At 40.0% G+C, this 24,302-nt stretch overlaps 1 protein-coding gene across 1 annotated transcript in view; it reads left to right on the top strand.

The window, feature by feature from the left end:
- The window catches only part of zfpm2a (zinc finger protein, FOG family member 2a), a 122,734-nt gene that overhangs the window by 35,038 nt on the left and 63,394 nt on the right, over nucleotides 1-24,302 (top strand). Inside the window, exons 4-5 of the mRNA XM_034698378.1 lie at nucleotides 2,838-2,939; nucleotides 22,706-22,830. Coding sequence (XP_034554269.1) covers nucleotides 2,838-2,939; nucleotides 22,706-22,830 — 227 coding nt within the window. The remainder of the gene's footprint in view (nucleotides 1-2,837; nucleotides 2,940-22,705; nucleotides 22,831-24,302) is intronic.

Here is a 24,302-nt window from a genome sequence, read left to right as displayed (position 1 = left end):
CTATGCTTGACTTTGGTTACAGCTGTTTCTTCCTGGAATTGACTTTATCTGTTGCAGCATAATCTGCATCAACAACCAAATATGCAATATCAACTGACTAGCACTACCACTGTAGGGGCAATAGCGGGCATTCTCCCTTAAAATTGTATTTAGAAAATCATTGCCAAGCACCAATGGTGGCTAGAATGAGATGGAATAAGTAAAGTGGTGGTAGGTCAAAGTCATCAACCCCAGACATTTTCAACACATACAACTGTGCAGCCATATATGAAGACTCAAAATGCAGAGATTTCATTTCTTGCACACATTGGAACCTGTACAAGATAAGCTCTTAAGAATTAGAGTGTTTTGTGTTCGTTAAAGTTGCTTATGTGAGATTGACATTTTCAAGGGCTCCCTTAACAGAGACAATGCTAAAAGGGAGAGAAAAAGCCAATATGACTTTGTTGCTACCTTGCTCCAGGAATTGTGTGTGTAAATCGCCTATAAGCTTATTGACCTGAATGCATAGCATGCTGTGTGTGACTGCGATTTGGCTAGAGAGCTGTCCTTTGATAGAGCAGCGATAGGGCTGATTTTAACAGCTCACTGGCTCCTCTTGCATGCCTGCCAACCCTGCACTCAGCAGGCTGCCTCACCTCGCCTCTCTATCCCTTCTGTTCTGTTCAGCCTTTTCTTTTGGACCTTGAGTATGTTTATTTGATTGTGCTGTGAATGGAACCTTAACCAGATGTAAATTCTGAACACTGTAATAATGTGGAGGACGATCGTTGATACTCCTCTGTCAATATAACAGAGCACAGGGATTCAAATCAAATGCTGAAACAAGGCTCCATTACTTAAAATGGAATGAAACTGAGCTCTATAGTTGATCTATTTTTAAATCAGAGAGGTCAGAATTCCTGTATCCTTTCAAACCTTAATAACTGGTCCAACAATCTCCATACTCTGTGTTTCATTATACAAAGCATACTGTAAGAAAGGGGGCATTGCTCCATCAGTTCTTCCTCTGCTCTGCTTTCTCAAGTGACATTCGTGCAAGAAACTTCATCAAAGCCCTGTGACTTTGTTCCTGTGAGGTTGCCCGAGTGATTGTGTTTAAAATGCACTGCAAACTGTGTTAGATAGAAGGCAGAAAATCCTTAATCACTGCTTAATTAAGGAATCATCTTGTAGCTTCATTTCCCGGGCTGTAATTAAACACTTCCAATACGTTTCGTTACAGGGCTTAACATGTTCGCCTGAGATCAAGGTAGTGCCTTTAATGTTATCTCCCCAGCTTTTTTAAACTCCGCTCCATTGGAAGGAACTGTTGATATACGCCTTTGTTATCCTTGTCATAATACGAGCCTAGTATGCTAAAGAGGTTCTCCAAGCCCAACAATAAATGGTGGGGGAATTCGGTTAAGTGGGCTTCCTGATAATATACTGGGAGAGGCACAGAAGTGGGGGAGAAATTGCCTGCCCAAGCAGACACTTGCATAAGCAAAACTGGGTCATTATGACCTCCTGTACTGTAAGTAGATCATTTCTGCAGACTTGCCTTCAGTATCACTTTCTTTTGGAATACACCTTCACTTATATTGCAAGTCGGAAAACTGAAATCCTTTAGCAATGTTTGTTATCTTCTTTGGAGTGAGCCATGTAAAAAAGCTAAACAAGCATGGTATGTGTGTTTGATGTAGAGATTAACCTTACTGAGGACAGACAGAGCTGCAGTGAAGTAGTGTGTGTCCTGTGGCAGTTGTGACTGGAATTGCTTACACTATGAAATGCTCTGTACGCATACAGACATGGTAAACAACCATGTGACAACTGTATTTACTGTATTTATTTTTGGCACTTTCTATATGAACTACATCTTAACTATATAGTGTTTTGGCAATACATGAAAATTTTAATCTTAACATCCACTCATTTTTTCCAGTTAGGGGTATAAAGATTGATAATCCATTGTAGTACTCCAGGCCTGTCCTTGACCGTTCATTATTGGATTTAGAACATCAAAGGGATGACACTGATATGGTGACAAAACTCAGGGAAATGTTCCTCCACAAACTATCCACTACCACCACACGCCCTGTGCAGGTTTGCACTTGCTTGTCTAACGTGGGCTAGATACGGTGCACTCATTGTTTCAACCATATTTAATGTATCACATCACCAGGGGGAACTTCTAAGTACTGAATTATGTGCTTATACATTTTGGATAAAAATTAAAGATATGTTGAAATAGATATTTTTCCTCACAGTAGTGAATTTAAGTCCACTCAACAAGTGCTTCTGTCAGTGTTGCTGCTGCACACTTAGCAGCTGGGTCTGTTTAACAGGGTTTTCAGGCAGTCATACCTAGAAGAGAGATACCTAAATATCCTGCATGGTCTGTGTAAGCCCAGAGACTGTAATTCAGTCCTACATCCTATAACACACATTTTAGCTTGCTTCACAATAGATCAAAAGGTAATAAATAGCCAGCTCTCTCCCACACACTGCTTTCCTTCCTGTTCCATGAGGCTTCCTCCTGTTCCTGTAGGCACTCATGGGAACTCCTTTTTTCCATAAAAGTATGCAGCTGGACATGCCACACTCAAAACAAATGTGCATATCCAGATCTAAATATACACAAAAACACAGTTGCATATGATGACAATGGCTCACATGACTTAAGATTGTAAAACACAGGAAAAGAGTAATAAAATAACAAAAAAGGTGTTATGCATTTGGAATTTACAGTCTATAATACTGCTAAGATAGGTCTGAGCAATAAACTTGGGTAGATTTTTGCTCACTTTTTCACTTTGTGCGCTTTATTGTGTGATTTTCTTTCTTTCTTGCAGGTGAGGAAGATGGTAACCGAGAAGCAGGAGAAACAGAGATAGATGGGCAGGGTGAGAAGACCAGGCATACAGCCTCGGGACCTGACGAGTGGGATGGTCCAAGTAAGTCAAGTCTTCCCTTTTTTTCCTTCTTGTTGGCCTCCTAGGGCAATCTTATCATAATTGCAGCGAAACTGCAATGCACATTGCATATTTTGAGGTCAGGTATGATTTTATCATCAAGGTACAAGAAGATAATCATAGATACATGCAGTATGTCTTGTAAAGTAACTAGACTGCATGCTATTTAACAAGGTCCAAGGTTTTTCAAAACCTTAATGTTTTTGCTTAAAAACATGTTTATCATATCAAACATAATGCGATGCTGATGACATATTTTTAAGAGTTAAAAACAAGCTTTTGTTCCTTGTTTTTTTTAATATCTTGCTTTTCCCTTTCACTACTTTATCAAAGGATGGATAATACATTAAACAAGATAGTTGCACAGCAATTACTGATCAGCATAGCTGTCATCCTCTGCTGAACACACAAAATATAATTCCTATTAATGCAAAAAATGACCTGAAGAACTTATTGCAGGTACATACGTATGTAAAACGGGAAGAAATGAGAGAAAAAAGAGGAGAGAGAGGGAGAAAAAAGTGGATTTGGGCAAGTTGTGCTTGCTAGCTGGAAGCCCCCCGGGGTGTGTATTTTATACTGACAGTGAATCAGTGTTATCGCACCTATCAGATAATGCATTTATCATTAAATTTCACATTTGCATTTAAATCTGGGGAAGGAAATGAGCATTGCTGGCCAAAGATAAGAACGCTGGGACGACAGTAATAAACCATCACTGTGATCAGTCAGGAGACAGGGCGGAGGGGGTCAGCTCACAACTATGGAGACCATGACAAAAAGAAGGCAGCACGTGTGGAAAAAGGCTCTTTTGGACAAGAAAATGCTGAGCTTAAAAATACTGATTTGAAAAGGAGGGATGGGTGTAGCATGACTAGATGTATAACTGACTGTAATTATCCTTACCTCTTCTACTTAGCCATCAGAATAAGAATTAGAGGCTCAGAAACACACTGCTGGACAGGCAGCGGAGAGAGGCGGGATATGAGTCTGATGGGATAAAGTGTTACTTGTATGAAGTGAGGATGGCTGAAATTCAGAGGAGGTGATGTGAGACATAATGCCTATTTCATGTTTTAATAAACCACCGCCTGAGTGGTGCCGGGTTATCAAGTGACATCCATTTTGAGGACTTCAGCAGTGTGTCTGAATCTCTCCTGTTTTACAAAGTGAAAAATGGCCTTTAGCAGGTCGAGCTGCATCCAACTTAAAGACACATGCTTTAATAGATATACATGTTCTTCAAAGAAAAGTAAAAACGTCTCTATGTAGTCCTTGTGCTCCCAACAATGTGACTCTCTCACCATCTCCATGATGTACCAAACAATTAGTAAGTGATTTACTATGAGACAGCAGTGCCCCCTGTTTTCTCAATGGGCAGCATAGAGTGGGCAGAAATTAATCTAGCTGCATAATAATGCCATTCACTCTCCCATCATGACTGCCATGAAAGGTCATTTCCCTTTTTAATTTTTCCCTTTGTGCTGGAAAAGTCAGATGGGCATGTTATAATTTGAATAAAGAGGGGAATCAGACAATCAGATAGGAACATTTGAAATGACATGACTTCCTGTTCAAAGTGATTAAAAGCAAATTTATTTAGTTTGAGACTGTCTACCCTTTAATCTCTTTGTAAATGTTCCGATAGTTCAGCATTCAAAAGTTCTTTGTTATTCTTTGGCTTAAGTTTAAGCAGGTGTGATTACGATCACCAACAGATAATTTTTAATCATTGAGCGTGTGCATCTGAATAGGATGTGAAATGGCTGTTACATAAAAAGAGAGTGAAGCCTCTTAATGAGGTGGGCTAACTCAGAGCATGCCCACCTGCTTTGGTGATTCTATTGAAGCACCCCATACAGTTTCCCTTTTGCTGAGTAACAACAAAAGCCTTTACAATCTACATCCTTTAATTGAACTTTTTTTTGTCCCTGCTTTTCATCTCCACTTTAGTAACTCATGTCAAGGGCTGTCCGCGATTGCCCATGTTCTCTGATTGTCTTTCTGTCTGGAACAGCAGAGAACTGCACTGAATGACTCACTATTAATCTGATAGCTGCCTCTTCTCTTCTGTTCAGAGTGCTGGGTCTCTGATGTGGAACACCCAGTGAGTTCCCTTTCTCTCCACTCATCTCTACAAGTATGTCCTTAAGCAAATCTGCACACTGATCTTGTGTCTCGTGTTCATTTCTTGTCACGGATGTTTCGCAATCAGTTGCTGATTTGGGAGATAGGGTGGCAAGCTATTCTATTCATTTTCATGGGCTCTGGTGATAGGAATCTGCCTCTGTCTGTGCCATTCTCTCACACTCGATCTCCTCTAGGCTAATTGGGAATAGTATGTCTTAGCTAGCTAACTCTGCTAATAAACTTGTTCGTTGCCTTATCTACACACTTGCTCGTGTAAACTACACCCCCTTATGAAGTCATGGAAATCAAGGGTTTTCAAAGAGCATGGTAATTATGATCTCAGTCATTTCTGATAAAGGTCTTATGCCTGTAAAACCCATTTTAAATAGCATTTAATTTGGTGTGTTATTTAGTGCTGCATATTCTAATCCACATTTCTACATTTTAAAGAAATGGCTCTCTCTCTCCTTTTCTGTACATATATATACAGGCATATATATGTATAGATATATCTCTATATATCTCTATATATCTATATTTATATATCGATAGATAGATAGATAGATAGATAGATAGATAGATAGATAGATAGATAGATAGATAGATAGATAGATAGATAGATAGATAGATAGATAGATAGATAATAGATACAATTTTTTATCAACATTCAAATTTGAAAATAAAACCTAATCTATCATGTTACAAACACTGGGCATGAAATATACACATGTTCAGTTTGCTCATTGTTAACTGGTTTAACTTTACTTCTAACTCTTGCTGGCAGGAACTTATATAGTTTTACATTGTATACAGCAGTGACATGAGGACATAACATCCAGACAGCTCGATGCAAATACAAGCTATAAAAAAAGGCACCACCAAACAAGGGCTACAGAAAAAGCAGCGTGACAGAGAGGTAACAAAAGCCAAGTGATCACCTTGTCCACAAATCTCCTCTCCTGGCTGTCCATGATGGCCGGTGTGGCCCTGCTTGCTCAGCTCCTGATGCCAGCTGGGCATCAGCCAGAGCAAGGCATGGGTCAGCTAAAGGAGTGGCCATCTGAGACTCTACCTTATTGTCGGACACAGGCAGAGCACAAGCACAGAAAACCTCGAGCCCCCCCTAACACACACATACACACACACACACGCACACACAACCAGCACTTATGAAAATGATATCTATTTCCATTCAAGCTCCTTCCTTCCCATTACAAGACATCAAACTTGCACACGCTGAAAACCCAGCTTCACTCAGATGTAAAAACGCTTGTGTCTCATTTTTGACTCCAGCCAACCTAGAAGGGTGCGCAGTCTCTCCGCCTTCTTCCTGAAAAAAAAAACAATAGCCACTACGGCTTTGTTGCACATATGTCATGCTAGGAGAATGGGAGGACCAGATGGCCACGATACAGTAGCAGGTGCCTTAACAAATGTTAGGGTTTTTTTGTGTGCTATTTATATCATGGTGCAACACGGAAATGCAGATATTTGTCCCCCACTCCACACCCTTTTTTTTGTGTGTGTGTGTGTGGTGAGTGGGGGGTACAGATAGGGTTAAACCTTTTGGATCTCATTTGCCTCTACTTCCAAATTACCTTAATACTTCAAAGTAGAAAAGATGTGGAGATTTATGGGGTCTTTATCGGGTTAATTCAATTTATCTCCAGCTCTGGTACAGCATTTCATAATGTTGGAATCGTGTAATGTTAGTTGCAGAAAGTGAACTGAAAATAAACTGACCAAAACTCAAGGACAGTTCCATCAAACAACTTTCCAATTCTTTCCGAGCGAAAATCCGTTGGAGCACAGTTCAGTCAGGTTGCACTCCGTAAACAAAGAATTTTCTAACTCAGCACCCAAGTCCATTATAAAGTCAGGGTATCGTCAAGTAAGGAGGGGCAAGTCAAAATGAGGGAGAGAGACAAACGGAGCACCCAGATGCAGATTAGGCTGCAGAAGATGAGGGTGTAAAAGGGATTTAATGGTAGGATGGATTAGAGAAATCCTTGTAACAATGTTAAATAATTATGGTTCCAGCCGAGATCAAAGCGCCATTGATTGAACCCCTCAAGCCTTCAGCACACAGAGTCTTGGAAAGCAAAGATTGGTAAACTAGTGCTCAGACCACTCTGTCTGCTTCAGTTAAATTGGATTGGAAATATTAGGATATAGATGAATCCTTCAGGAGGCTTTCGCAAAGCTTTTGTCACCGGAAATGTAGCTTGGGAACAGTATGAAAGGTTTGATAGTGTACTGTCTCGACAGAATCATAAGACGAGGGTGTCGCAGCTGTCTCTACTGATACCTAAGCGTTTTAAGTAGACTTATAGACACACTTGACTGTTATATCAGCAAACGAAAAACTTTCAGCGCAGGCTTTTATTCAAGGTTTTATTTTTTTCCCCCTTCGTCTTGTAATCAAGAAATTTGGACGTACATCATGGCAATTCTCCCCCAGAAAAGCAGGGTTTTATCTCCCTCCTCCAGGGGTTTATTCAAAGTCTTCAGACAAGTCTCACAAAACATGAATGACACTGAGATTGTTGATACTGATGATGAAAGTCCATCATCAGCGTCTCTGTGAGTTCTGGGCCTTGAGTGATGTAAAATTTAATTGCAATCAAAGTGCTACAAGTGTAAACATTGCCTGCCTTTTTCCAGATACATTTACTTCTTAAGAGATTACTGTTGGAGGTTTTATACTATGTGCATCACCTGTGTGCAGAAACATTTCCCTCCTTACACACACACACACACACACGCATACACACACACATAGGCACGCACACACACACACACACAATCACAATGTGTGATTATAATGATGAAATATGCAACAAGAGATTAGACAAATCACTGTACTCCTATGCTGCATCGCCTTGATGCAAATTTAGTCACTGATCCGCTATACTAAGAGGCTTTATGGAGGTTCTTCATGGTTGTTAGTTATATAATCAAAAATAGGGCAAAATGCAATCACTGTTCTTATCATTTAAGGAAGATGTCACCATATTCAGTGCTAGTTTTGTATGGATACATGAGATGTAGCACACAGAAAAATGAGCCTTAATAAGATAATTCAGTCCTAACTATTTTGTTCAGGTTTTAGTTGAATTTATGTCCACTTACAATGCCATCTTTTCACTTTGATTACTATTTCACACTGACAAGTCCAAAGAATTTAGAAGAAAACGAGAGCCACTGCTTAATGTGGAGCTGAATAAAGCCTGGATGGTAGTGTTTCCTCCCCTGGGGACTTGACACCCGTTGAGCCTCGCTTTAGCTCTCTGAATATGTTTGTTCTGCTTTGCTTACACTCCCAGGCGCTGCAGCCGCACACCTTTTTCTAAAAGGTATCTTTGTAATTGGCTGAATATTTGATGTGTGTATTTTACATTAACATGGAGACACTCCTGCAAACGTAAATATAACTATAAGTAAAATCTGGTTTGCTCACATGAAACGCACTCATATATGAAAATGTTCATTTATTTTGGCCTTTTTAAACAAAACTAGAGACTTTATTTGAGTGACTGGTTTGTAGTTCTTCTTATGCATGGATTTGCAGGGCTTTTTTCAAAAACCTGGATACAAGTGGTTCTAAAATGCTTAGTTTTAAATGCGTGACTGTTTAGTTTTTATCCAGTTTGAGGTCCTCATTTCATTATTTGGCCGTTGGAATGCAGTCAGTCCCATCCAGGCCAAATCTCTCTACCCCCTTAATCCTACTCTTTCTCTTTCACACACACACACACTCATGTACAGCCTTCACACTGATAGGTATTGATATGAAAACAGTGTCCACGCCTTTGAAGGCCTCTCGTTGGTGATGAACAGCTGGGCCCAGCTTGGCCCGCTGGTCACGCTAATTCCACCTCCTTCTTTTTTCTGTTTAGGGGTGGTGGGGGGTGGGGCCTGCTTGTCAAATGAATTAAAATACCAAATAATAGTAATAATAATGATAATAAAAAAGTTAATAAAAAATGGCATGTTCCTCCCTGATTGTGCGGGTGTTGTGGTATTCAATTATGCAATTTTCATTGGCATATTAATCATCTTTTCAACAAACAAGCTGCCGTTAATTAAAGCAAAGCATGGATAAAGACGTGTTGCCGGATCATCACTCCGTTTATCACCGCGCACAGACCCGCAGTTAAGTAAATTCAGGCTGTGAGATGAATTTCAATGGTGTCCCTGTTTCTTCTGCGATGTGTGTATGTGTGTGTGTGTGTGTGTGAGTGGGTGGTTAGCCATGTATTTATGCACACTGTGTTTGGAGGTGTGGTTAATGACGTTTCATATCAGTTTGTGTGGGAATTGTAATTACAAGTTACTAGCAGCTGAAAATTACTTTAATTGATTGATGCAGACATTCAATTCATCTGGAAGTTTTTCTAATATTAAAATATCTGAATGTTAAATCATCTTTTACTGTGATTACCACTGTTAAGATTTGTCTTACTGACTCCAGTTGAATGAAAGCAGATTTTTCCTGTGCACCTCGGTGGCCACACTTGAGTGTGTAAAGGGCAACGACTGGAACTATGTGACATATTGTACACACAGGACAGCTTGGCCCATCCTCCCGGTCTCCTTTTCTCTGGCTTTTTGTGCCACCTCTGTGCACTACTCATTGGTGGGAGGGAATGAAGATTATTCAGGATCTAGTGAGATATGGGCTTCTCTAATCATAGCTCACTGCCTCTACTGTCATTCAGTCACTAAATAGAAGTGGGGAAAATATGCTGTTGATGGGGGCAGCCAGACAGCCATGCAAGTACTTGAGTTCTGCCGGCAGAAAAAGAACTGGAGGCATCTGTAGACATGTCACTTGTCCCTGTCGTTTATTGTGTAGCAACTTTATCAGCACCAGCCGCTCACCCACTTGCTAAACTGGAGGGCCAGTTGCCTCTTAACTTAAACATAAGATCTTTGTGGTTTGAAGCACTCGGCTGCTCTGCACCCAATGTGGATCTGAAAGGCAAACACGACTCCAGTGTTGCCGTTACCCATCACAAAATCACACCTCATGAAAAACTTGTTTCTGCTGTATTAACTCAAATCTATATGCACTCAAACAGACTGTTGCACTGGAGCAAGATTCCACCCCAACCCCCTCTAAAGAAGAAAGAATTGAGATGATGGGAAAAGGAGAAGAGAGGAAAGGAGAGAGTTGAGAGGGAGGATAGGAAAGTGATGGAGATGGAGGAACGAGAAGGAGGAGTGAGAGAGGGGGAGAGAAAAGTCAAAAACCTCCACATAACAATGCCGGAGAAAAATCAGAACATTTTCCACCGAAAGATGGGCCATTTCCAAATCCTTGTGCCCTATCAGACAAATTAAAGTAAATCAAGCATGAAATGAAGCAGAAGAGCCCGGAGATAAGGCTCCTTTAAGTCGTTTACAGATTAGGACAGAGAGAGAGAGAGAGAGAGAGGTGCATCTGGTCTCTGGCAGTGAAGAAGGCTAGTTTCTCATTTCACAATAGCAGCCTGTGTATAGGATTACTCTCCCCTGTCACCGACATGAGGAGCAGTGGGGGAATAGACGTCCACAAAATGTGTCTAAATACGTCCCCTAAGAAATGTTACAAACCAAAAACCTCTCAGTGTCGACCAGATGTAACATGTGATAAACAAACATGTTGGATGCAGCATTTTAACAGGTGTATCATTCTGATTTGTTTGTTATTTCAGTCGCCTCTTCACCTTTTCTTATGCTCAAGTGGCTTCATCACTGCATGGCTTAAAAATGTAAATGAGTTCAGGATTGGCTGAGCAGCATCATGTGATTGTATGGCTGTCAGCTCCTATGCACATGTTAAGCATGCCTCAGATCCAGTCTGGAGGAGGTGGGGAAGGGAGGTGATGGAGGTGGTGAAGGGGTGTTACACAAATTGTATTCTAAAAATGTGATTTTGTTTTCATTAAGCTCTGCCTTGTAAACTAGGTTGTCTAATGTGTAAGTCATACTTCTATTTATTGTCATACATCCACAGATTAATTACAGTTTTATTTTAGTTCTCGCAATTTAGCAAAACATAATCATGAAGCTCGTTGCTCATAGAGGGATGGTGTTTCACTTTGTATCCACCAACACACAGGCGGGAACACACACTCTCCCAGCTTATTCATTCATGCAAGCCAATGTAAGCAGGATCTAAACAACCCCCCTCACACGCACATGCTTACTTAACACACACTCACGCACACACAGGAACCCACACAAGGCAAGGGTGCACTGCTCTTTGATGTCAACCGTCGAGCTCTCACTGGATTTTGTTTCACTCCTTTCGTGTATCCCTTCTGGGAGTGATGAGAGGTGGCTCGGCTGTGGGCTCAGCTTGCTCTGAGAGAGATGAGAGCTGGCCTCTGTCGCCTGGTAGCTGCTCTCTAAAGCCGCAACCTTGACCTTCCCGGCCCAAGTCTTAGGTTTAGCTCTTTTATCGTACTATCTCCAGGCATTTAAAAATACTCCTGAAACTCAATGATTTAACCCGCTTTTACGCTGTTCACATCAAAACTGGATGAAAAAAGAGCTTAATCCATCTTATCTGTTTACTGTCAAACTGCTCTTGCTAAAACCTACTCACAAAAGACAAGTAGGTCACCCAGGAAAAAAAAGAATTCCCTGTTACACAGGGGAAATTGCCTGGTAATTGACTTGGTTGAAAATTCAGGAGTACTTTAACAGAAGTCTTAAAATAACTAAAGAAGGTAGCAATGTTTCATGTGCTCTTTCCTAAAAACATTGTCATCTAAGGATTTTTCAAACCAATCTCCACCTATATTTCCTTCTAAAATAACTTTTTCATGCCAAGCTGCATTTCACACTTAATTTATGACAAGACTAAACAAAAAGCAAGAAAGAGTGACTTCCTTTTGAAGCGGAAGTCTTAGCATTTTTATTCATTTTACCATGAATTACTCATTCTCCCTGACACACTCTGTAAGGTAATGTCTTTTTGATGGCCCTGAAATTTTAAGAAAAGCCTTTGAAATAATCAGATTCCAGCTGAAATGGTGTGTGTCCTCTAGATGTTTTTGGTGATACAGTTATATCTATATGTGAGGACAGTCATTCTTTAAGTTTTCCTGTCTCCCTTTACATGCCATCAATAGAATTTGCAGTGCTTCACTAAAGATGGATGTCCCTGAGATTGTTGTCAGCACGCCTGCTGCTTACTTTGCCAGGCTTATGATTAAACAGCGTGCTTGACAGCTGGTATATTTCAATTGTTCAACAATACCTAACAACAGTCTCTGAGATCATAATGCACTGCAAGACAGTTTTTTGTATGTTTTCTTGCACAAGTGGCCCTTCAGCGCATTACATTTCTTTTGTCATTCTTTATGAATATTGATCTCAAAGAGGGTCATGGTCATGACAAGAATTATCTTTTGAATCCCCTCGTAAACACAGAGTCTAGCATCCTTTGAAATTACATAACTGATGATCCCACAGCTATGATTTAAAACCACTGCAGTGTACAATGCTAACCCTGCAGGTTGTGTGTCATTCACATAGCCACGTTTGAAAGAAAGTTTATATGGAGGCCACAGTGAGTGGGAGGTAGCCGCCAGACTTGTCACTTCCAAGGCCAACAAATAAGGTTTGCCTTTTCATTAAACCAATAGTGTTTTCTCTTTGATGGAGAGTTAGGTGAGGAATTAGATGTCCATCTCCTTTCTGCCAATTAAATATCACGCTACAACCAGCACTAGGATAGTTCAACAGCAAGCTTTGTTTAGAGTTATTGAAAGTTATCTACCGCCATCGTTAAACACTTTTTTTCATTTCCATACACATTGAAGCAAAAAAGAGAGAATCAGTAACATAAACTAATTTTAAAAAAGCCATCTATCATTTCTTTCACCCTGTGCACGTAGACTGTGGATGTTAAGGCCCATACATGAAAAGAAAGCTGGTTAGGAGGCTTCCAGTGAGTGGCATCAGTGTCATTGCTACCTGTTAGGCCACTTTTTGTCCACTTTGAAGCCAATATCAGAGAGATCACTTAAAATTAGCATCTCAAATGAACAATATCAACTGATCCCAAATATCTCAGATGGATTGGAGACCACTATCCCCCTGAATCTACCCATGAGCATTCCCCAAAAAGTTGTGAAAAAGTATCTGTAGCCTTCACATGGCTCAGAGTCCATGTAGGATCACCAACCTGTTTCACGGAGTAGAGCTTTCAAGACTCAAGTAGTCTTATAACCGAACAAAGTTAGATCCAAGACTTTATTTCAGTCAAAAGGAATATAGGCCTGTCTTTAATTATCTAGTGCCAGGTTGCATGTAAACATATACAGAATTTTTCCATCAAACCACTTGTACCCCCAGTGGCATGTGGGATTTTATGAGATGGGTGCGGGGTAAGAGGACTCTGTAATGAGCCTCCACAAGCCTTTGGAACCAATCTCAATTGGGGATAAAAGAAGAAGGAATGACATTTTAGGTTGAATTTTGAACATAAGTCTGGAAGGAAAGTAAATCCTCATCTCCTTTAATGTCCCAAAGCATTTGGATACCTATCCCTCTTCAGTGTGGAAACCAAGTAGGATGGCCACCAATTAAAAGTCTATGGGCGCAGATTTAGCCTAATGGTTAGGTTGCAAGCTCATATAACGGGTGGCCCTGGTGTGAGCAATATTGGAATACAGAAGGTCTGGGAGGAGTCAGGGGCCACTAAGCTCTCTTTTAAGGTTAACCATGACATCTGTTCGTCAGGCTGGTTAACCATGATCTAATCATAATAGCCCAACTGGAAAGCCTGAAGTTCCATTGTCCCTTGTAGGGAACCTAATGTGTGGTTTCTTGTCTTGCCATTGGGATTTTCTACCCCATTGTAATTTCCTCAAATACAAAGAAGGTGTGTGTTATACAACCCTTCACTGTCTCTAATATAATCAGGCAGAACTCATGTTGAACACCATAAAGTTGCACCATAATGCTTCATAGCATACAAGCAAGGAATTAAAATGTCACCTAGGGGTTTTAGCTGTGGCCCTAGAGATGACAGAGCAGGTGAATAAAAGCAATGTATGAAAATCATGGGAGTCTCCACAGAACCACCAGATTGGACTTGTACTTTGAAATACATACTGGTAGTGTTACAGTACTTTATTTTCAGGCCTGTGGCATCAATACAGCTGATACACTCTCAATATAGCCCTCCACTTAACATTATTCTGTCTATTTTGGCTGGGATCTGTATAAGGCTAGCAGAAAAAGTTGGTGAGACTTCTTTAGTTTTCAGCACATGAGAGGGACGTTGGACGCACTGCTCACGCCAGCAGTGTAAGGGCTATGGTCATGGTTAACATGCATGCCAAAGTGAAACTGAATCCCTTCTGCAGCCATCATGCGCTGCTCACATACTTGGTCTGAAGCCTGTAAAGTGGTGTACACACAGAAAATCGAGCTGACTTTGGATCTGATTCCCACTTCACAAAAGTCAGCAAAGGCCAGATTTTTAAAGATTATCTTGCCAGATATTCCTGTGATGTGAGGAATTGTAGGAGAGATTTTACTTACCCCTATCTCCCCCAACAACAATTAGAGCTGCACCAATTTGAAATTATGTTTACGTCACGTTTGAACCTGAGAGATTTAGAAAGAATTCCAGTGTTGAGAGCGGGACTGTGGTTTTAGGTGAATGGAATCTATATTAAATGGAAAGTGTGGTTTGTTATTTTTAACATCTCATTAAATTCTTCTTTTTCTTTATTTTATATCATTTTTTTATTCTATTTTTTTTTTCTCTTTGTTGGTTTTGTATAACTTATATATAATTCGTTAACTTGTGGTGAACAAAGAAATACTGAAAAAATACTATAAAAAAGTTGAATGACAAAAAACATCTCACTAAATTCCACACAACATAAGAACAAAGCTGTTAAGCTATATGAAATGATTTGTCAAAATGTGTGGGGCATTCCCAATCTGCTAAGATTTTAAAAATATCTTATTGTTGGCCAGGCTTAAGCTTACCTAACCTGCTATGAGCTGTGGCTATGCATTCAAAGGACAGACATAGGAATGGTGTCTCTTTATAAGACACCTGCATTACCCTTTAATGCCCTAATCTCTCAGTGGTAGAGTCGGCCATCCCTTACTTTGAAGGTTCAGGGTTCAATCCGAGTCCTTGGGCAAGACGTGGAACCCCAAACTGCCCCTGGTGGTTGTGGCAATGGTATTATTTATTATTAGAGGGTGCTTTAGGGTCTGTTTACACAGATACCTTTTCAATAGAAAACGGTAATGCGTTGTTGCTTGTCATTTACAAGGAAACAGTGTTTTAGGTAACTGGAAATGCAAACTTCTGAAAACAGGTTCCAGAGTGGAATTTTTTTGGCAATGTAAACCAGCAATACACGGGTCCTCTGAAAACTGTGACGTCACAGCCCCATTCGCACAGCTGTATTATGTTTCCAGTCAGATAGCGATGGGGGAGTAAGAGGATAATAACAACAATGGCGGACTACTTAGCTGTGTTTGTGCTGCTGACTCTGCTGAGTTTATTAAGACAAAGGTTTTTGAGCATTTGTTCACCATCGTCTTCTTGTATGATTGTACTCGCCGCTCTGTTGAAGACAGGCTTTATGCGTAGGCGTGTTGTGTTCTTCAAGGGTGTTTTATTAACCGTCAAATACTGGTCTAGCATGCATACTCCAGTAATTTCGAGTTGTTTTTGCGCTGTCATGTGAACGCAGTTTTTTATTTTTTTAACGCAAAGGAAATACTTTTTTGTTTTTGATGGGCTGGTTGCCTTGTAAACAAGAGCATACATAGCAGCCTCTGCCATCAGTGTAGGAATGATGCAGGATGGGCGATATGAAAAAAAAAAAGTATCTGGATTTTTTTTAGATTGTCCTGTTTGGCTGAGCCTCCAGCGTGTGAGGGCCTCCTGGTGTGATCTTGGGGAAAGCAGCTAGTTTGGAGACAGTTACTATTCACCTCCCAGTCTTCCATAAAATATACTTTCACACTCATATATGACTCACAGGTCCTCCTGGACCACATGTCGGTGGTCAGCGGGAAGTGAGACACTTTGAGCCATGCGGCAAGGCTCTCTCTGACTATACTGTATATTTTTGGCTGTACTTCCCTTGCAAAGTAATTGCAACTGGGCAACTGGTACCCTGGGTCAATGGTTGTTAGCAGCTTTCTCAAGATTTCATGTTCAGTCGGGATGGGTAACATGTCACTAATATGGTAGCACAGCATGAGTAAATTAAGCTTGGTTGTTTTGGTGCGGAAGGCTGTGAGGGCTTCACGCTCTGGGTGGTAGCAGGCAGTTTTACACACCTTTCGTATTGCACTTTGTGGTGCTGTTGTAAATGGTGGAAGAGATTTTTGATGATCAAACTTTTTGTTGCAACCTGCTTTTCGCGATTCTCTGCAGAATACAATATTCTGCCACTTCCCTGAAATTTTAAACCCTAACCATCTCCAAATAATGTAGCCAGTATTTTTTCATTTTACTGACCAGCTCTTCTTAGGTTACATTGCTCCCATCCCTATCTGTCACCATGTTGTCACTGCATACTGCACTTGTTATTTGAATGCATGGGGAAGGGACAGGTTTTTTAGTTTGGGTTTTCCATAGTGGGAGAGTGGCAGGGTAACAGGAATAGAAGGCAACAACAGAAATAGGTGAACAGCCCTAAAAAGATAACGTCATGTAACGCAACATACTGTATCTATAATGATGTAACGATACTGTCTAACCCTATATCCTTAAAAAATATTTATTGATATGTCTTAAAACTCAATATATCACCAAGCCTTAGGTAAATGTAACATATAATATAGACTCGCCTTCAGTGGTCAGAAGACTAGAGACAGCACTTTATAAATACAGTCAATTTCCTATAGCGCTCAACAAAATGATTGAAGGTTTTTTTATTTTATTTACTTCGGTTGACTCTTAAAGAAAGCATTACAGAACTGGAGATCATTTGGGGCTCTCAGAAACCTCCAATATCAATGTTTTTTTCTGGCCCTTTATTTGAGACACCTGCATTCTAGATGTGTCTTCGAAAACAAAACCGTACAGGCATTGTCAGGTTCTTCTACAACACAGGGTTTCACACTCTTGGGACCTTCATCTGCCTTCCAGTCTCCTGCTTATTTTAAGTATCAGGGTTAAAACACCCCAATCCCTTTGGCTTGTTTAATTCTTTCCTCCCAGTCTTCCACTTTCTGAAAACAAATCTGTCCAAAAAGCTTGAATTCCAGTACCTCCACTTCCCTGAAACTCCCCTCTCCTCATATGTCCAAACTGGTGTGGTTACTCAAACAAATGGTCAACTCCCCTGTTCAGGGCTGTGTAGTAGCAGAAGAGATGTTTGAGCAGTAGACAGTGTGATGCTGCTGGTGGGAGCAGGCCTCCATTGTTTTAAAACAAGCACCTTTCTCAGAGATAATAGTGAAGGCTGTGGGTTGTAAATGATGTATTTTGTTCAGGGGGACCTGAGAATTGCAGTTTGGGTTGGGGGTGAGAAAGTTCATCCCTCTCTTATCAAAGCTCTGCCGCGTTTCTCCTTCAGCTGTAAAATTTCATATCACATATCTGCTTTAAAGATGTGGCACCTTTTGTTGAACCGATACAGTGCATCCCATTTCACCCCATATGCCGCTCTGATAGTATATTAATTTATGGCCCATTTGGTGGCCCTATAACGTTGCCTGTCAGTGGAGATGACTGGGATTCAGTGGGACATCTGTGAATTGCCACGCACAGGTTATTGAACTTTGAACAGCAGTCATTTGTTTGCTTTGATTCAAAGGTACTGCATGATATCAACAGAGATCATCAGCTGTGTAATGCTCAGGCATATATTCTCACACCTATCTACTCTTGCTCTTCTCTTTCCCCCATAACATCTCCCCTCACTGTTAATTTTCTGGATAGATAACTTCTAGAAGATAACTGGAAGATGTGCCTACATTTTTCTTAATGTCTTTATGCTCATAATCATGTTAATTGAGTCTCAGATGAACATGCTCTGCATTTATTTCCTTCATTTTGAGCTCTTTTATCGAGAAAATCTTATTTGAATGAGTGGAAACCATCGTTGCCGTTTGGCACATGCATCATATCTATCACTTTTGCAGTGACATTTGAAGGAGACCACCCAAAATGAAACATAATTCAAATATTATATTTATAACACAGCTGTCTTTATTTAGAAAATACTTTATTGTGTAAAAGAACAGTGAGAGCAAGACAATTACTTTGCAAATTTCAATGAACACACTTTAACACATTTATTTGTTTTAAATTTGAAAATATGTTTTAAAGCTTTAAAGATTAATTATTACATATAAAGTTCAACAATGAAAGAAAATGATTGTGGCTTTTTATTGTGTACTACTGTCACTAAGGAGTTAGCCCTGGTTGTCACAGGAGGACACCATTTTTTTTAAATTAACACAATTTGAAATGGGTTTACAAAAACAGTTAAAATCTTAGACCTGTATCTGAGTTAATCGTATTTTACATAATCTAGTCCTCTTGAGAAATCACAAAGCAGTCAATGCTAGTATTAACTACGCCAGAGCTCATAGTTGTTACATGCAAGCTGTTAAACATCACGCTGTTGGTCAAATTATACAGACTATATTGTTACCAAATTTTAGACCTGAAGCTACCTTATGCTGGTAGAGCATAACTTTTAAAGTGCATATCCATGCATTCATATACAATACACAGCTGGTAAGCAGGAAAGTGTACTCAACTGTGATATGAATGCACAGTATTTTTATTTCTTTCTAGTCTAGCTTTTCTATCCTGTCTGACTACTCAAAACCACTCACTGATGATAGAGGCTGCTATTTAGTGAGGGACCATCAGTACTAGCTAATCTCATTCATACACATTCACACACTGTTGAGCAACAGAGGGAGCAATTTGGGGTTCAGTGTCTTGCTCAAGGACATGTGACTGTAGGAGCTGGGATCGAACCGCCAACCTTCCGATTGATAGACGCCCGACTCTACCCACTGAGCCACAGCTGCCCCATGCAGTATCCATGCTGCAGTGTAAAAATAGCCAAAAGACAAGAGACGTTACGTATTTTTGGACATCAGTCTGTGAGCCTGGTCCACAGCAAATCATTTCTTTAAATCACATCAGCCTGCCACAGAGAAACTCAATAGTATTACATCTTATTCCATTGAAGGGAGAAATGACATCCCCTTAACTCTGCACCTTCACACAAAAGGAAGAAGAACACTTACACACACTCACACACACAGACACACATACACACACCCACACACACACACACAGACACACACAGGCACACAAAGGCACACACACGCACAAAAAAAACAGATGCCGGCATGGAACATCTTGGGTGCTATCTGAGGAGGATCTCCCCACACAAAGGGACATTCATTGGTCTGCCAAGGATCTGTGGAGTGCAGGAACAGACCGTAGAGTCAAGTGACAGATGATGATCAGGGGAGGGACAGGGGTAGGAGTAGGGGGTTGTTGGTAAGTGTTGAGGGTGAAGGTGGCAGAGATGGCTCTGGTTTGGATCTGAAGGAAGGGATACAGCTTATAAGACACACCATGAGGTCTGCTTTGCCAAGTGTGTTTATTTGTAAAAAAAATAACGGGAACTTTGTCAGAACACAAGTACCAGTTTTTTTATACCGCCTGTTGTTATTAACTTCTTCTAACAGCTTGAACGCATATTTCTGTACAAACAAGTATGTGTGGTGTGTATTGGTAACAGAGCCAAGATATAGGGGCTGGTAAGAAGCTGAATTAGTTCTGTTTAAAAGAAAAACTACTGAATTACTGAAGTCCAGCACATCTGGCAGTGGATTTTGTGGATGTTACTACACCAGCAAATGCTTATAGAGAACATGCAGAAGGTAACTCATTATTCATCCATGCTTTTTTTTTTTTTTTTTTGCGGAGAGATGTTCCACTAGTATCTGCAACAGATGTGACAAGCCATCTGTGAGCCAAGGTCCTCAGGCAACATTTGGTGTGAGATGCACACAACTGGCACCCAAACAGGGTGGACCTCAAACCACACAAATTGATTCATACCCCTCTTCCTCCACCCCTCTTGCACCTACACTACCCATTACCCCCTTTTAATGTCATGCATCCCACCCAAAAAAAGAAAGAAAGGAAAGGAAATAAATCAGAATAATTGGCTAGGGATGGCTATAGCTGTTTGTCAAGCAGGGCTAAACAGGAACTTCCATCTAAGCGGTTAAAGGCCGTGGGTCTTATCTGAGGACAAACAGAATGCATCAAGCGGTGGCTGTTGCTCTCAGTGATGAAGACCAGCTGTGCACCAATGTTTAATTATTTCCCTGTAATGAGCTTACCCACCTTCCACTGCAGCTCCAGGAAGACAGCATGCAGAAGCTGGAACTCAGGAGGGGAGGCAGAGTGAAAGAAAGAATGAGATAACACTGTCCATATTATCCTATTTTCAGGCCTATTCCAAAACTGCACATGTGTTTTCTGTTCAACTTAATCCAGTCTTTTCACTGTGCTATACTGTACAAATATCTGTATCTGGCTTCAACATAGATTTTAAATATCAAGTGAATTTTAGTCAGCTTTTTATTCTTGAATGTGTGTCAACCAATGATAACTACATGATCAGCAATATGTCATGTGCAGCAGGTAATAGCAGGCTGATGGTTGATCACGTTTATGCATGCAAAGGACCACATAAGCGCACATTTCCATGCAAGCACAACAGACACAATAGCGTGCTGCAGATACAAGGCTGATATTTACACAGAAGATCAGGGCTGAATAGGTCATTGTACCATATAAACATCAGAAAGTTCAGCAGTCACTTCAGCCCTTTCAGCATAATGGAGTGCCCTGAAAACTCATCAGGCAAATGCATTAACAAACCGGTTATAGACATTATATTAACATCTCATACAAAAAATGTTTGATTAATATTACTTTACGATTATTTTGCTGAATATATATATATATATATATATATATATTTATATATAGGCTATATATTATCGAGTTGTTTTTCCTACTCAATGGTCTGTCCTTTACTTGAAGAGTCGTACAACTGTGACAGTAATTACTATCTGGACCCGATCTCTCATCTTTCAAGAACAAGTCCAATTAAAGCTGCAAGCGGCGATGAACAGGCCCTCACACAACCACCGCCTGCTGTAATCCACTGCCTGATGTGCAGCAGGTGTTGCTGTGCTGCACTTTAGCCTAGGCTGAAACTGTGAGCATACTCATGCAGTCATCAGCATAGTGTACATTGCAGTACTGCCTGTCACCAGTAGTTGGTACTGTGACTTTAATTATGTTCTAAAGGATTGTTCATTGCAGACCATTATAGAAAGAGTTGTGATCACAAGCATGGTAAGAGTAGGATCTGAGAATAAAAGTCGCTTGTGTCCATAAGATGGCGCTATTCCTATGAGCAAACTGTGGACATAGATGAGTTCAGGCTGGGTCCGTGATGAAACATGTGACTTCCTGTTAGGATTTCACCATGACATAAGGCATCTTTTGCGTAGATCTTGGCCTGATAGATATGTGAAAAAAATGTTGTGCATGTAAGTTGAACAGTCTTGAGGGGGGGCCCAGTTGGAAAGAAGGTGGGGGCAATTGAGCAATTTTTGGGACTTTTTATATCGTGTGTCAAGTTTGATGGGTTTTTCGGACATGTTGAAGGCTCCAAAAAGACAATTTCCTTTACTGTGTAGAAAGAAAGAAAGAAAGATAGAAAGAAAGAAAGAAAGAAAGAAAGAAAGAAAGAAAGAAAAATCCTAAGGGTTACAATAGAGCCTTCGCTGACCTTGTCAGTGCTCGGGCCCTAATTATCAAATGATCACTGATAACGAAAGGCTAAACTTGACTTATCAAAATGTCCTGTGTATACATTTTCCAAACTTCCTGTTTCCAGAATATTAACAGAAGATGCAACATTCATAACAAAAGATATCTAAATGGTCAAACTTCCTCTGTAGGGTAACCATTTGGAAATGTACGATTAGAACTATATACTCCCCCTTTATGAACCACAAAAAGACACCAGCACACACATACACACTTCTTCATTGAATTATGTCACAGCCATAGAAGGCTCATCATCACTATTCAGTTTAATAATATTCAGAAGAAGTATGCCATTTTTTACAGATGAAATAGTAGGGTGTGCGAGGAAAGTGGTGGTTTGAACCCCAGTTTAAGTCTCAACTAACTTGAGTTCTGTACACCATCAACAAGGGCCAGCCTTCCTGTAGCAACAGAAATAGGCTAAAGCTGCACTCATCGGCCACTGAGCCTGCACAGTTTCTCAGAGATGATCTCATACAAGACACCTTTCAAGTCAGGTTAGCATACCATGTGTCAGAAAAACACCACCAGATGGATGCTTGCTTGATTTGCTTATCCATTTTGAAGCTGCTTGGCTTTAACCCTCACTGCATTATTGCCTGCTTTGTGGTAGTAATGTAATCACATATGTAGGTTTGAGAGAGAAATACAATGACTGAATGTCAATGTGATTTAATGTGGAACTTGTGTCTTCTAGAGAGAAATATGGCTGACAGTTTTTTTGGTTTTGGTGTGTTTTTAGGAGAGCTGGATGCCTTCCTCAAAGACGGGGATCGTCGGATCCACAGCCGGCAGCAGCTCCCTGTAGGGACAACATGGGGACCCTTCGAGGGGAAGATCGAGATGAACACTGACACCACTGCACTGGTATGTCCTTATTTAAGCCAAATGTTTTAATATCCAACTTTTGATATCTCAGCAACACTTTTTGATTACAAAAAATCAATATTGTGAAACAAAGCAAGAAAATAAGTGAGTTAAAGGCAACTACTGAAAAAACTGTGTTTTAAAATGAAGCAGGAGCTATGTAATGCTTTAAACAATTTCATGTTGACATAAATCCTGTAGAAACAAGTGAGTAGAACTAAATGCTCATTGAAATAAGCAAAATAGCACCCTCTGTATGTTTTCATAGTTGAAGCATTGTATGCTTCATTGCAATGTTTCTTTGTCTCAAGTAAACAAGAATGGAGTAGTAAATTCAAACCAGGGATGAAATGTATTACCAAGATTTATGGCTGCTGGTTAATCACTGCATTGTAATAATATCAGACGCAGCAATATCTTATTGAAATGTTGCATATCTAAAAACAACCATTACTCCCCAAATGTAGCCAAAGAAAGTTGTGTGCCATAGGACAACAGTCAGGGAGTCTTATAAAACATGAAAATGCCAAGATACTTGATAAGCAATACTTCATGGGCAGTCAATTTGTTGACAATTACTTGGAGAATTTCTTCAGAAAGCTTTTCTGTATTTTTATAAGGTAAACCCAGACTTCATAGGTGTCTGACAGCAGCCAGTCATACTGCAGTACAACGGGAGACAAACAAGAATAACCCATTTCTCACTGCCATAGAACTCAACTGCTGTCTATTTAATAGCTTTCTTACTCTGTATATCAAAAACAAATTAATTAAGAATATCATTAGCTGTTATTTAAGACCTATAGCCCCTTTGATAGGTATGTCTAATTGAAAAATGTAATGGCTCGGAGATATCATTAAACGCTGCAATGATATCACTGTGTTTGGTCAGATTCTGCCTTGGAAACAATAACTGGAAAATGTAATATCTGAAGACCATATTAATGACATCTTGACTTCTAAACCTTTTGAGGTGAAATTCAAGGATCAAACGCATTTGAACTTAAGCACCATTCACCTTGTGTGTTTTACAACAAAACTCTGGAGGGAGTTGATTTAGGGCTAAATCTCGCTTCAATTAATTGAAGACACAATCAATTATTTTTTTATTTGACCCTGCCACTGACACAACCACTTGATATCTGGATATTTTTTAAGGGATTCCAGCATTAACTCATGCCTGCTGTGACAAAATAATATACTCCACCTATGTAAAATTCAATTCTGCCTTTGATCAATTAAAACTAGGGCTATCAAACAATTCATTTATTAAACACGATTAATCGCAGAATTTCAATAGTTCATCACGATTCATCACATTTTTAATTGCATTTTTAAAATGCCATTGTTTTCCATTTCAAAACAGTCTTTTTAGTCCATATTAATGATAGGAAGTAATCCTTAACAGTGCCTTCATTTAGGAATCAAGTGAATGCCATGAAATGAACTGTATGATAATGACTTTGAGACTC

The sequence above is a fragment of the Notolabrus celidotus genome, chromosome 12 (genome assembly GCF_009762535.1).
Source record: "Notolabrus celidotus isolate fNotCel1 chromosome 12, fNotCel1.pri, whole genome shotgun sequence".
Lineage (NCBI taxonomy): Eukaryota > Metazoa > Chordata > Actinopteri > Labriformes > Labridae > Notolabrus > Notolabrus celidotus.
The sequence above is the reverse complement of the archived record's forward strand: the minus strand, read 5'-3'. Positions and strand labels throughout refer to the sequence as shown.